The sequence below is a fragment of the Pangasianodon hypophthalmus genome, chromosome 16, assembly GCF_027358585.1.
Source record: "Pangasianodon hypophthalmus isolate fPanHyp1 chromosome 16, fPanHyp1.pri, whole genome shotgun sequence".
Classification (NCBI taxonomy): domain Eukaryota; kingdom Metazoa; phylum Chordata; class Actinopteri; order Siluriformes; family Pangasiidae; genus Pangasianodon; species Pangasianodon hypophthalmus.
The window spans coordinates 9,206,123-9,221,269 of NC_069725.1; the positions used below are offsets into that span (position 1 = coordinate 9,206,123).

General features: G+C 39.6%; 1 protein-coding gene across 4 annotated transcripts in view; it reads right to left on the reverse strand.

Annotated features, from left to right (window-relative positions):
* Positions 1–15,147, reverse strand: part of samd11 (sterile alpha motif domain containing 11) — a 59,146-nt gene that overhangs the window by 30,920 nt on the left and 13,079 nt on the right. For 3 of the 4 annotated variants that reach the window (XM_026921219.3, XM_026921217.3, XM_026921220.3), the window contains exons 3-4: positions 13,859–14,034; positions 2,372–2,484 (exon numbers count right to left, since the gene is read on the reverse strand). In XM_026921219.3, the coding sequence (XP_026777020.3) occupies positions 2,372–2,484; positions 13,859–14,034 (289 nt within the window). The remainder of the gene's footprint in view (positions 1–2,371; positions 2,485–13,858; positions 14,035–15,147) is intronic. The other variant, XM_026921218.3, reaches the window with a different exon arrangement.

Consider the following 15,147-nt stretch of genomic DNA (forward strand, 5'->3'; position numbering starts at 1 on the left):
TATATGCCTATTACGGGCGCACTGGTTTGACCGCAAAGCCACGTTTAGGAGTCTACACAGGGAGCCAGACGATCTGCTGGCGCCCCTGCCCTCCCCCTCACTTGCTCCTCCTCTCCCTCCTCCCCCTCACTGGGTCAGCCAGAGAGATAGGAGGAGGAGGAGAGAGAGAGTGCCGCCGAAGCTCCGTCGCTGGCTGAATGGGACTGACGCCTAGGTTGGCTCTCCTGTCTGACCCTCAGATTTAATTAACGGTCCTCTCCGTGGCGACGGCCAACCAACCCCCCCAACCCCCCTACCCCCCTTTCTCCGCCTGTCTTGCACGACTCCGCTGCTGTCTGCTCTCCCCTGATACCATGCAGGACTCCAACCTGGCTTTATTTTTTCCCCCTCCCTCTCCCTCTCCCTCTCCCTCTCTGCCTCCCTGGTTCCGTAACCGCATACCCACGGCAAGTCAGACTTGAAAGGAAGTGAAATAGACTGTGTGAAAGAAACAAAGAATTTTTTTTTTTAAGCCGCTGGAGTCTCTCAGTTTAGCATGGAAAATGAACACTTGGGCGTCCTTTGATCCTATTAGCAGGACAATATCAACATTTGTAGCACTAACCTTAATGCCTATGTGGCAATACAATTCTGTTTCAAACACTAACAGACCCAGAACTAATATTTGTGACTAAGAGGTGTAACAGAACAAATTAATAGTTGAGACACAGAATAACCATTTATTATCTGGCAGCCATATACAATTTTTCTGTGTCTATGCACCGTAACTGTTGACATCATCACCTCTTTGGCTCCTCTGACACTGTTCTGGCCTGCCCTCATCTGACCCTTGACCTGACCCAGGGACAAAGTGCTCTTTAATTTCGCTTGCAGACAAAATTAAAGAAGTGATTGGGCTGGCTTGTTTACAGACATGAAAACACTTAAAGGCACAGCAGCATGTACATTTTTCCCTCAACAAAATCAAAATTCAAGACACATCTACCCCCAACCCCCACCCCCATGACCTGTATTAGCATATTGAAATACGATAGCCTCTTATATTTTATTATGCAACACATTTGTCAACATTTGTCAATACAAATTCAGATTTTAGTAAGATTTTCAGCACTGCCTTGTTTCTTAAAAGAAAATAAGAAATAGTAATACATTTCTTGCTTTGACCAGAGTGCACACTCCAGAGGGCACACAAAATTACGATTAAAATCACATTTCGCAAAGGTTTCATAATTAAACTTATGGAAAAGTAGTCTTTTGAAATATCCAGCTTTTAAACCTGCTTTCCAGTCCAAACATCCAGAGCATGAAGATAACTTTCTCTATGATCCTCTATAAATCATTGTGCCAAGACTGGAAAGATACCATGATAAGAAACAGTGACTTCTTATATAGGATATAAAGTATTATTATACAGTATTTTAGGATATAGGATATTAAGTATTATTGATTTACATACTGCCATCCATATAAGTAAGTGCTGAGTTCTATCAGTTTTAAAGATTTTGTTTTGTGTTATTATCTAATCATGAATATTTATGAATACAATGAGATAACATCAATATTGTGATAAATTATCTCACAATTCACTTTCCTGAGATATCGCCAGTATTGTGACATCTTTTTTTTAAAGAACATTTGCAACATTCTTCAATAGCAATTACAAACAAGGGAAGCAAGAGAAGCAGCAGATTTGATGGTGGAATTTGATATTTTAAAATTGTAAAATTTTCAATGTTATTTTTTCCTTCTTATTAAACAGTGTTACTTTTAAATATTTTAAATATGAAAATAATACTTATATTATACTTATTTTTCTAGACATTAATTAAAAGTATCCCCAAATTCAGCTTTTCATATCTATTTCTTTTCTTGTTTTGCTAGCAGTTTGTTAGCAAACCTTTATACAGTTATACAGTATCAGAGAAATGTATGGTGATGATATGATATTTTTTGTCATATAGTCCACTAGTTATGAATATGTTTTATAAGAGTAGAAAAGAAGCAATGAAATATAAATAGATGCACATTAAAACCTACCCAGTCACAGATGCTTGTACATGTAAGTTTAAAGGTTAGCAGTATAGCAGCATGAAGAAAAGGATTTAAACACAACACATTGCTTAGCGTGGTTGTTTAACAACGTGAGGAGATAATGAAGAGACAGCATTAAGTAATGGTCTAAAGATGGACACAATGGGATGAGTAATGAGCTTACATTGCCCAATTAAGCAAATTAACATTCAGATATTGGAGAGGCTTAATCATTACAGACACAAAGAAGGTTAAACCTTTTCACTACAGAGAGAGACAGAGACAGAATTACCTGATAACTACTGAACTCACAGAATTTTGAGCTCAAGGTGTGTCTTACCTGAGTGTGTGGCGGTGAGGTTGATGTCAGAGCAAGGCTGGCCCTCAGGCATACCGTGCTGTCGGGTGTGGTGAAGGTTGGAGATGATCGTTGAGAGGTCACTGTCACGACTACTGAGAAAGATAAAGAGAAAGAGAAAGCGGGAACGAGACATTGAGTAGCAGCGGGGATTTCTAATCTCACACAAAACAAAGCAACACTTCACTCAGAAACTAACCACAACAACACAGAGAAATGACTCACAGCATGCACGGCGCTAAAAGGAAGTCTAAACATCTTACATTACAGCTGTCTTTTCAATTATTACAAAGTCTCAACATGCCACAAGATAAATGATCAACCCACCCAGCTTGGAGTAATAAATGAGGCAACATTTACATGAGACTCAGCACACCTTCATCTACAGCAGCAATGTACAAAGTTACAAAACAATCCCACAGTCAACACCCACAGACACATTATAAACACCTACACCACAGACGCACAAAGCCGGTCTTGCAGAGTGCTGAGGTTATCCGTAACAGTCTTCCTCTCGTCGAGCAGAACCCTGTCCCTGCTGCCGGCCCATTGTCTTTTGGATTTAAAGTGTATAATAAGCAATGACAGGTTCCTACATCGAGCAATTTCGACTCTCATCCTGTCTCATCTTCAGCCTTAAGATGTTCTAATAAACACATTCAGGGCTCCTAAGCAGTTTAGGAGCTTAAATGAAGTGATTATGGTTTTTAGCATCACCCCTCTGAAATGAATTAAGAGACACAGACAGTGAGCTGGGATAAACCATCGGAGGTAGCTGTCATTGCAAAAAGGCAAACTGATAAGAGTTGAATAGAAGTCAAGGCAGGCTGAAGGGGTGTAAGCGTCTGTTGAACACGGCTTTTAGGAATTGCTAGAAGCCACCATAAGACGTTATGTCTGTTTACTAGAACCTGGAAAAATGGGATTTTAGCTAGCTTAGTATGAATGGAACACCTTAAATGCTCATCACATTAATCAGTTCTTCATCAGAAAGCATATTATTTAATAATATCTACTTATATGAGGGGTATCAAACTCATTTTAAGTATCAGGCCACTTATACCTAGTCTAATTTCAAGTGGGCCAGACCAAAAAAATTCAGCTTTTTTCAGCTTTTGTTTGCATGGTATGTTCTGAACGCATGAACGGATTGAGCATGCGCATATCACCTACAAAACAGATGAGCGGTCTGCAATTCATTACAACATCAAATTTGTAATAAAATAAAGAATTATTCTTAATAATAATCATAAAGAATTACATAACATTAGCATATTTTTCAGTAGCTCTTTACAGCCCTGAGTTTATTGCTCCATTTCATCCCCTAATTGAATAACAGAGACTAGCTTTTTTTTTTTTTTTTTTTAAATCTTCAATTCAATTCGATTATGGTCCACAAAACAATTTTAACTTAGAATATGGATTCTTTGCTCAGTTGGTGGGCTGGATTAAAACCTTTATTGGGTCGGTCCTGGCCCGCAGGCCATATATTTGATACCTTTGGTCTAAATGTTATTTGGTAAATACAATGAAACTAATTAAACTAATAGGAAAGTAATGCAGTTTTTCCGGATTTTGAGACTTTACTGGGTTAATCAACAAACAGCTTAATTTCTGCGAATGATTTATGGACTCACGGCAGTAGCTTATACAAAGACAGACCCCCTTCCAATCCCATAATCTTGTTTTTTTCTGCACTTTTTTTAAATTCGATACACTACATAGATCAGACTTATGCATCTTTCCAGCCACCACCCTCCCCCTCTTGTCCTCTTCCTTAACCCAGCACATTATTAACTCCACTTGGGCCACTAATGAATCTATGGAGAAAGATAGAGGAAGTATGTCATGAGCGTATTTCAAAGCAATCTGATTATAACTCTGATCTCCTTATGTAGTATAACAATGTGGAATAGCCGATTAGAATTTAGCCAGCCATCAGCCTCACATCTCTCAGCGCCTGCCAGGCTGAGGCCCACGCTCACGATTTGGGAGGTCTCGGCAGCGATTTTAACGACCTGTCGCCAGCTACAGCGGCTCGTCTCGCCACCATTTTGCCGTAGCAGGCCGGTGGCCCCGCTGATTGTGGCAGCTGAAATGCTAGTTTTACAGCGCTCAGATTACAGGCTGCTCCCTGGTAATGTCAGCCTGTCACGCTTTCAGCACAGCTACAGACAGTATGCCACAGGCAAAAGGAATTTCTTCTCATTCACCAAGCTGGCCTGACAATTCACTCGTCTTTCAGCTTGAGCTCAGAACATCGGTTTACTGGTCATATCTGCCACTGCCAGTTTCCCACAATGACCAGTGTGTGAATGGAAATTCTATTAGCATAGCATAAAGTGAACTATAGTTACGATTTAGAAGTAGAAACGCTATATCGGTTAACTGGTTATATATATATATTGGTTATATATAACCGGTTATAATTGGGTTAGGATAAGACATTTTCTTTGCTTAGAGATTATTTCAAAGTATTTCAAATGAAATACTGTATGGAAACTGAAAAATAGTATTGTTCTTGTGTTGATTTGATTTTGTTGTGAACTAAAAGCTTGGAAAAAAACATTCACACACCTTATACAGTATTGGATGTCAAGTGACTTCAGAAAATAATTTAGAAAGTTGCCATCTCCTACCCTATAACTTTGTACACTTCTTACAGTTATCACTGAACTAAGAACAAATAATTTTTTAATTATTTAATTAAAAATTTTATTATTTCTAAATCATATATACTCATTCCAGGCTCTCTAGCAGTATTAAAATATTTTTTCTTGTCAATTAATCTAAATGCATCTTCATTAATCAGTGATTAAAAAATAAATTCCACATTAAAGGAACATATATATATATATATATATATATATATATATATATATATATATATACATCAAGACATATTTCAGCTGTTAGAATATCCTTGGATTTGTTTGAGGTTGTCATACGCTGTGGTCAATACAAGTATTTTCAATATTCAAGAATTTTCAGAAGAGAAAAACAAATGCAACCCTTCAGCACATCTCCTGACTTTTATACTGATATGCAAAAGCCTTATTACAGCTAAAATAACACCTAAAAAAGCACATCAGTGAGCATACTTTTGCAACTCTAATTATGTGTTGTTCAAATATTAACCAACTTTTTCAACTTTTTAACACTGGAGTTATCTGTCTGTAAAGCGATGACATTCTGCCTGGTATATGACTGATGCATACATTTAACCTTTATATTAAAGGGCTACTCAGCACATAAGTCTCCGCATCCCCCACATCCTCCCACCGTCAGCAGTGCATTAATCCACAGAAAATATGTGCAGCAGCCCTTGCCCTGGCCGTTCATACAAGTTATTATCCTTAAGCCAAGGTTCTGCTTGTAAGCTCACTAAGCAAGGACGTTGTTAGCGAGGTAATTAGCACGCTTTTTCCTGGGCGGCCCCTGCAAGCGTAGAGCCGCTAATGAGGCCTTCCCCGTCCACCAGCCAAGGTCATAATCTGTGTCAGGGCTCATGATAACACCCAACCACCTGAGTCAGCTATCCCAAACACACGCTGTGGAACAGACAGCTCCGTTAAGGACATCAGTCTGTGATTATCACGCACTGGAGACTATCTAAATAATCTCACATTAAACCACTCGATACCTTTCATCCCTATAACCAACACATCGTCCCAGATATACTGATCAACACTGATGCTTATTTCTTAGCAGCTTTGTTTGGAGGTTTGTGTCAAACCAGGCAAACCTGTTGATAGTCATTATGTTTAAAATTTAGCTCTTAAACACAAAGCAACACTGCTCCCAAATAAGGACAATGCACAACAAAATGCAGCAGTCAATAACTTATATATATATATATAAATATAATAATAATTTGTACATTCTTCTGAAAAAAAAAAAAAAAAAAAAAAAAAACAGTCCAGCATGACTCCCAAATGGCACAACAGAAAACCCTTTGCCTTATTGTCAGGAGATCATGAGTTTGAATCCTGAGGATGGTACAGCAATCTGTGGCTGGGAGCCAAGGGTGCAAAAAACTCATGTATGTAGAAGATGGCATTTTTGCTTTAGTCACATTAGTCAATCATGGGCATGTATGTGGAAGAGGGTAGATAGTGAATGTGTTATGCTGCCTTGTGATGAGGTATGAAAAGATGCAGTTGATTGGCTTGTTGTATCTCAGAGGAAGCATGTGTTAGCCTTCGCCCTCCCAGTTCATAGCTGTCGTATAATAGGGGAGAGCTGGCTAGTGCATGGGAATTGACAAGCAATCAAGTTGAAAAGAAAATGGGGAAAAAAACAGACCAGTGGTTCTTAATAACAATCCATAGGATTTCACTGAATGCTTAAGATGCTAATCTTCTATTTTTCTTTCTTCATATTTGTAGCTAAGCAGATAACTAATGATGATAGTGAACCATTCAATTGAAGAGCACTGAACTATACTATTCATATTTACTTTCTGAAGTTAGTTTGAAATGTATGTTATGAAATAGATACTATGAAATGAGATACATGTTAAAAGCCTCACAGCTTCAGGGTCTCCACTTCAATCCTGAGCCCAGGTTACACTCTGTATGGAGTTTCACACATTCTCCCTGCGCCCAAATCCCCAAAAACCTGCCTGTAGGTCTACTGGCAATCCATTGCCCTGCATTGGATTGGCATCCCAGCCAGAGTGGTATGTGGTATTGGTATCCAGCCATTGGGATAGCCTCCGGAGCCACCGCACCCATGACCCAGGATAAAGATACTGAAGATAAATAAATGACTAATTCGAAAGAAAATGCAAGGAAATAATCTCTAGTAAGCAGGTGGATAATGAGGCCAGTGGGCAGTCCTTCAACAGTCAGAGTAAAACTGCTGACGCAAACACCCAGTCCGTCTCACCACCCACCTGTATCCTATATCTGAACTAAAGTGATGACAGATGAATGTACCAATTTTAGATGCAATTCTCGCAATAAATGCAGCATATTTGTGGGTTCGTGCAAGGTGCAATGAAAAACAACCTGAAGGCATCAACGATGATCAAATCACTGAGAGGGAAAACTGAATCACCACAGAAAGCAGGCAAACACATCTTCAGTGCCAAAAAGCTATGGTTTCAGTACTCATGCAGCTGCAAGCACTGCCAGCTGGGCCTCACGTGTGGCGGATGGTGACGTGAAACTTTGAAGCTGGATGAGAGCTGCACACCACCTGGGCACAAGTTTGCTTGGCTCACCCAATTCCTGAGACTCAAACACTGCTGGCACATGGAGGAAAGTATGACTGCAAAAGCAAATAATAGGTTTGTGGGGAAGAAGAGCAGGAAGAGAGACAGACAGCTCCTTTCTAAGCCCAGATAAGAGAAGACAGAAGAGCTGCTGCTTTATACAAAGGTCACTGCGAGACAGCGAGCAGAGGGGGCATCCTGATGCCCGGCCTGACACCGTTAATGAAAACACAACGGAGACAGCCTCACCATCAAACTCACACCAGCACCCGCCTGCCACCTGCTGCCTCCTAACAAACCGAAATAAAAGGCTGGGAGTACAGCTAATGCAAAGATGTCAGAGAGAGTCTCACAACAAGACAACACAGCACATGTGTTACTGTGGCACAGCCATTACCAGTGCGCAACCTGCTATTTATTATTCAAGTTAAAACGTTAGGTCTGTTGAGGGTCACAAACTTTGAAATACTGCATCTATTTCCTTTTCCTGTCTTTTTAAAGACTCTTTATTATTCCGATCACATCCAGACAGGACAGCAGCCTGCAACACAGGACTCAGTTAGCAAAGGGAGTAGTAAATATACAGAAATGGATACATAAATAAAACACCGCACAGCTCATCCTCTTAAGTTTTTCTGTTGTTTCTGCCTTAAAAAACTGATGGAAGGTTAATATGCATGCAATGCCTCAGAGAAATATAGTATTTCTCCATGCTGAGTGCTAATAGGCTTGTAATGTTCTATAACAAAGGGCAATGCAGAGATAGGTAGAATATTGGAGATATTTGAGGAAATATCCAAATGCAAAGATTTACCATTAGTGGGTGATGTCAGGGATACTGATTACCTGTTTGGGTTGATGCAAAACTGAATCAAAGTAAATAAGCAACTCACAGAAATTATCTATGTATCACTATTAGAGTACTTTTCCACTGATACAGTTCCAGTTCACAAGAAGCAAGCAAAATTTGCGCAAAATGAGATATGAATAATGCAGGCTTTTTTTTTTTTTTTAAATCATTGTTGCAAGAATATAGCAATGATGAATCAGTGAATCATTTTACTGAAGATTGCAACTGATTGAGAGCTACACTGCTAATGCTAATGCTAGCAAAACAGTCGAGCAGCTACACACAATAATAAATAATTAAAAGCAATAAAAAGGACATTTCTTGCCTTGCACATTTCTGTTGTCAGTGATGAATTCCCTAATCTGTGTATGAAGAATTCGCCTTTTGATAGTAAAATAGGAAAGTAGAAGTTGTAAAATCCCCCAGAGCTCTTGATATTTTGTATTAAAGTAAATTTCCACATAAGAATTCATAATGGTCTGGTTTTTAAACTGGTGAAATATCAAATAACAACATTGTTGGTGGAAAAGATATTCTAAAGATTCCTCAACATATCTTTGACATACAAAGAGGATCCAAAAACTAAATCTTTTTCTATACACAAATATCTCGACTAAAGAATTTGTTATTATATACAGGCACAAAACCAGTGTATGGGAATATAAAAGTAACCCAAAAACCCAGTTAATGTATTGTAAGTTCACTAAACTGTGAATACTCTACACTCTCAGATACATAGATCTCTTGTTAGTTCAAGAAGGATAAAAGGGTTTGTGCACTGTTAGTTTTTATAACCAGTAAATGACTGCAGTGTGTAGTTGGTCCTTGGACACAAGAGTCCTGCACACTGTAGAAGAGCCACGGCCACTAATTATGGCTCTAAGAGGAAGATCTTTCCAGGAATCCTACAGTGCCATTCCCTTTTCCCAGCAGTCTACAGTTTGAAATCCCATGTGAAAATGCCTTAACAAAACAAAGGTGAATAAAGGGACCACATGGCTGCATCACTGGTGGTCAATTTTTAAAGACACATAATTTCTCAAAGACAAAGTGTGCTGCAGGATGACCACAAAAGAGACTTTGATCAAATAACTGTCCATCTTTGGCTTGATGAAATGGAAACAAAAAATCTTGAAAAAGATTGTAAAAAGGGTGTTTTTGTATTAAAGAAGTTGTATGTTTTCACAGATGATGGTTCATAATTTGACTGCATTACGCCCAACACCTCGTAAGTGCCTTTGATTTCAACAAAATACAGAAGAAAAGAATAATGCAGACCTTCTATAAGGCTTACGCAAAGCTCAATAAGCTCTATACATACCATTGGACAGACGCTGTGCACTTGGTTTTTTCCCTAGTTTCTCCAGGTCTCTCCTGGTTAGCTAACGGCATATGGCTCCTTGCAACGCTAACCGCAGGTAGCTCACAGCTTTTCCTCAACAACATAATGCCAGAGAGGCCATCGTAAAAGCAGTACGTATGCCGAGATGGGGCAGCAGAGGGTTGTTTAATTTCTTTTACCGCCCTCCTATTCCTCAATGGGAGGGTCTATTAGGATGGAATCAACCTCCCTCCTCCCATGACGCCTCTCTAATCCACTTACCCCGTAACTGCTAGAAAACCATCCCGAAATTCAAATATAAATATTGCAGGCCAGACAATCTGCCAGGCACAAATGACTGTGACACTGATCTTATAAAGAAACGTTAAGGTGTGTGAAGGAGAAGTTGTTTTTAGAAGCTTTTAGACAGATATACTGCCTTATATAATCCATGGTGGTTAGTCAGTAATTACCCAGACAACCAGTCAGCACTTCTCAATCAGCCCTGGTGTTGACAATGTGACAGAGTGCACAGGGAGGCTTGAGGAAAAGTCTGACCACAACCAGGATGTTACTGCAGGTAATCAGGATGCCACTGCCAAACTGGTTTAGATAAACTTGCATTTACTCACTGTTCATTTACACTAAGTACTTATTTAAGTGTTTAGACAACGACTCCTACTTCAATGTTTCAGCTACTTTATGCCCTGTAGGTTTCGGAATTATGTCTCCAGCCATAAAATAGCAGAGTACTGAGTACTGAGTATCATCGTAGCTCCCACATATAATTCAAAAACTGCCATGTCTTAGCAATACCTCTTTCAGCCTGACAGCTAATCACTTGTTAGCATTAAGCTGGTTAAATACCAAGTGTTCAGTACACTTGGAGGAAGCCCCCCTGGCTAGTAGCTGTCCTGTCATAGTGGAAAGATGCCTGATGGGTGGGAATTGGCCATGGGGGGCCAACCAAAAAAAAATAAAAAGATGACAAGGTGCTTAGGAATGGGAACACCAACTTTTTGTTGGTCAGTGGCCCACAGGCATGTCTGTACATCTAAACTAAATATTATGTTTTGGGATATTTCACTGCTACCAGGTCAGTAGGTTGACGCAGTAAGCAGAGACAAAGCACTGACTCTTTAGACTAGAAAGCATATAGGTGGACTGTTATACTCCAGATGTATGAATAAGATTCCAAGTATAATGTCACCCAACACATCTACCACAATAACCCCAATTGCTTGTTGATAGGGCGTAAATACACTCACATATAAAACCAATTCTCCATTTTTCACCCATTGACTAAATTCAATTTGTTAAGACCCTTCACAACTCACTTACCCAGCCCCTGCTCAATGGAAATCAGATTGCATAGATTGAACATCCCATTATCTGTTTGGGTCAGATCCCTGTCTAAGTGAAGTGGTGATGAAGCGAAAGAAGCCAGAATGAAACAGACGAAGAGACGAGGCTCCTCACAGTCCGCCGCCGTTAACTGGGTAAAAGCCCTCCATATTCGTCATAAGTGTTCTTTAAATTCATTAGCATCTTTAGGCGCTGGCGGAAGAAGTGCCGTGGGGGGGTGGAATCGCTTTAACAAGGTTAGACGGATCCTGTAATGCGTTATTGTTCAAGCGCTGTCCTCATCGTCGCAGACAGATTGTAGGCTGGAGCTCACTAAGAGGGTGAGGCGTAGTGACAGAAAAAAACTTCTAATAGCTACACATAGAGAAGACATATATCTTGTATATGTTTCATGCATATAAACAAGCATGTTGAGATGTGATCTGTGCAACACACTGATCATTATCATCCATTTTTCTGAAATGAGTTTCCGCCTGAGTAGTTTGAAACCATTTACACTGGATATCATTTTTGAGGAGCCTAGTTTATTCTTCATCGTGACTTTGCTGGTAGGAAAATATTCCTGTGAACCCTGTGTAGGATGTATATACACATGTGCTATAATCCATATATGCAAGAACAGCTTTCTGCAAAAACACTTTACATTCTGCAACATTCTGCACTTTACATCCAGTGGGATTGTGAGAGACGGCTTTTCCAGGAACAGAAAAACACCTACACTGCAAACAGTTTCTAACTATCTACTGATAATTTATATCAAACACTGAGAAAAGAAGTATAAAGAATCATAGACATGATACAGCCCGGTATAAATGGGCTAGCAGGGGTAAGCCACCCTGTTTTTCAAAATTAATGAATAAAATTTATTAATTTAATTTTTGGCATCAACAACAGACTATTTGCTGTTAACAGATGTCATAAGATGGATCTTTTTTGGACTTTTGTGGAACCAGAACCACCAAAAGTCATAAGAAATATGCACAGAACGGTTTGAAGAAGCAAGGCTGGGGCTGATTTCTTTCAAGCCCAGACTGTAGATTCTAGTAGTCTATCAGTGCCAGTCATGTCAGGCGATTACACAAAGGGAAATATAAAGTAGGCAGAGGTTCACATAAACTGGACAGTTGAAGATTAGAAGAACATCACCTGATGTGGTGTTCGGCTGTTGTAGTCCATCTGCCTTAAGGTTCAACCAACGTGTTGCGCATTCTGAGATGTTCTTCTGCTCCATAGTTGTAAAGAGTGATTACTTGAGTTACCGAAGCCTTCTTGTCAGCTCAAACCAGTCTATCCATTCTCCTCTGATCTCTTTCACCAACAAGGACTTTACACCCACAGAACTGCTTCTCCTTGGATGTTTTTTGTTTGTCACACCATACTGTGTATGGAGATCAGCAGTTTCTGAAATACTTAAGCCAGCCCACCTGGCAACAACAATCATACCACAGTCAAAGTAACTGAGATTCCATTTTTCCCCATTCTGCTGGTGAAAGTAAACACTACCTGAAGCACTTGACCAGTATCTGCATGATTTTATATATTTCAACTGCTGCCACATGATAGGCTGATTGGATAATTGCATGGATGAGCAGGTCCATAGGTCTACATTACAGTAAGACTGTCCAAAACTAGCCGTGCTATCTTGGGCAGCAATGCTCCAGCAATAGTAGATGATGAGAGCAAGGCCAGGCTTTGTAGCACGTACTTTAGGATACAAGATCAGGTACTTTGACCAAAGTATAGTTGCTGGTTGCAGACTCTGCCATGGCTGACATCTGCTGGCTAATCATCAGCTGTAATACGTTCAGGCAGACTGAAATCGCCAGAAAAAAAAAACTAGAGCATTTTAGTCATGGCTCTTACCCTATCACAGACCTGTGTGTGCTATAATAGGCTCCCTTGAGCTCTTGTGTCTGGGAGCATGAGGAAAAAACCTACTTGTGGAAATTTAATGAGCACAATTTTTTTTACCTTTCCTCAGCCTAATTAGACTTGTGGAAATACTACATGATAAATAGTACACATCAATTCGTTAATCTTGCACATTTAATGTTATGTAGTTAACTCATGTTCTTTGTACTCGTATGGACAATTATATATGATTTTTATTAGTTTAGTATTAGAAAATATTAAAATATTAATAAGGCAGTTTATAATAACAATGAAAAAAGGTACAAAATAGTCCAAAATGCACCAAATACACTAATGAGTATATGAGTTATGTCTTTTTAACCTCACTGAAAGCACTTTTTTTCATTTCACTTTTACAAAGATGAAAGTGGTAACACTGTGACTCAGAAGAGTCATCAATCTGAAAGAGATCCATGCTGTAACGGCCCAGTCTGCTAACTTGCTTTTCGAAAGTCTTGCTATCTGGGCAGCTGTCTCACTGTGACACCCATATCATCTCCACTCCTCACACACGAGGTGAGAAGTCCATGTGTTTATTTCTGTGTGTGGTCTGTGGGCTGGCGTCCATACCTATTTAAAGTCCCAGCATGTCAAGAGTGTGTGTGAGTGAGTGAGTGAATGTAGGTCTATGTGCATGTGTGTGCAGAGATAAGCTCTTGGTGTGTGTCTGTCTGTATGCAATGTAGAGTGTGTGTATGTGGCAGTACAGGGCTCCTCTTTAACACTGCTCGGATATCTCTATAGTAATCATCATGAGGTAGATGGAATGTGTGATGAGTATTACACAAATGCACTGAAACTCACCTCTTTCTCATCGTAGTGTAGTGGAGCTCTTCTTCTTGCTTGATGTCAGCATGGTCTGTGCTGCTTCTCTCGCCACCCTCGCTCTCGTCACTGCTGAAGACGGAGGCCAGCTCCTTCTTGGGTACGCGAGTTGGCGGCAGAGGGATGGTGCGTTTCTCAGCCAGACGCCCACGGTTCTGCAAGAGCACACAGGAGACACACACACTGAGACGCTGAGGACAGGCCCAGGCATCCACTGCATTCCCACACTTAAATGAGTTCAGCCAAAAGCCAAAAAGCAGACGAACCAGTACAGGAAAGCACCATGCACCATGCTTTCAGTTGGTATTACTCAAAAAGCAGCCAATTCTAAATCTGTCTTCATGTCACACACTTCAAAATAGTCACATGTACTGAATGTTTGTGGCATGCATATCTCTATCCAAATATGCACAAAGTTTACTGTAATCAATTACGTAATTCATGAACTGTTCTCACTACTCAGTGCGTGCGATATCAAACAACTTCTCAATTGCCCAAGCGTCATCTCAATCAAATCAAATTCAAAATTGCTGTCAGTGCTTGTAACGTATAACAAAACTAGACGTTATTTTTCTGTAATAGAGAGGTGAGTCAGGCGGCTTTAAAAAGATGGCAAAGTCTGTGACAGTGAGTCATGTCTAGATCAAGAATCATCTCAGCCTAACAAATCGGATTAAAATAATAATAACTAATCCATTAACGTTAGCATCACGTCTTGCAGATATGCCCTTGAGCTTCTATGGGACTTTGCCTGGCTAATTTACGAACAAGACCTGAAGTTGGCATTGTGCTGGTGTCTTTGTTGGAGGCAAGCAAGAAATTATCTAGCAACAATCCATGGATGACTAATTATCTAAGCATTTCAGAAACTGAACAATGAAATCTAACATTTTACATTGTGTCTCTGTGTATTCACAATTATAAGGGCAAACTGTTCCACTTATAAGGATGAACACTGTTTAGAATTATTATTATTATTATTATTATGGCATTTTTATCTCAATATTTTTACTTTGCAATATACCACCTACAACTTTTCACATAGTGGACGCCGATTACTCCTGCAAAAAATGACATCATTTTAAGCAATACCGCCAATTTATGTCGAAATTCTGGCTTGAACCGTCAGTGTGGTTTTTGTTTGGTGTGGACAGACCATGTAGAAGTGGAGATATGAAGTAAATGAAATTTGATATAAAAATTATCTCATGTTTGTTTTGATTGTAGACTCGCACAGGACAGTAGCTGCATTTATTCTTTGACATTTT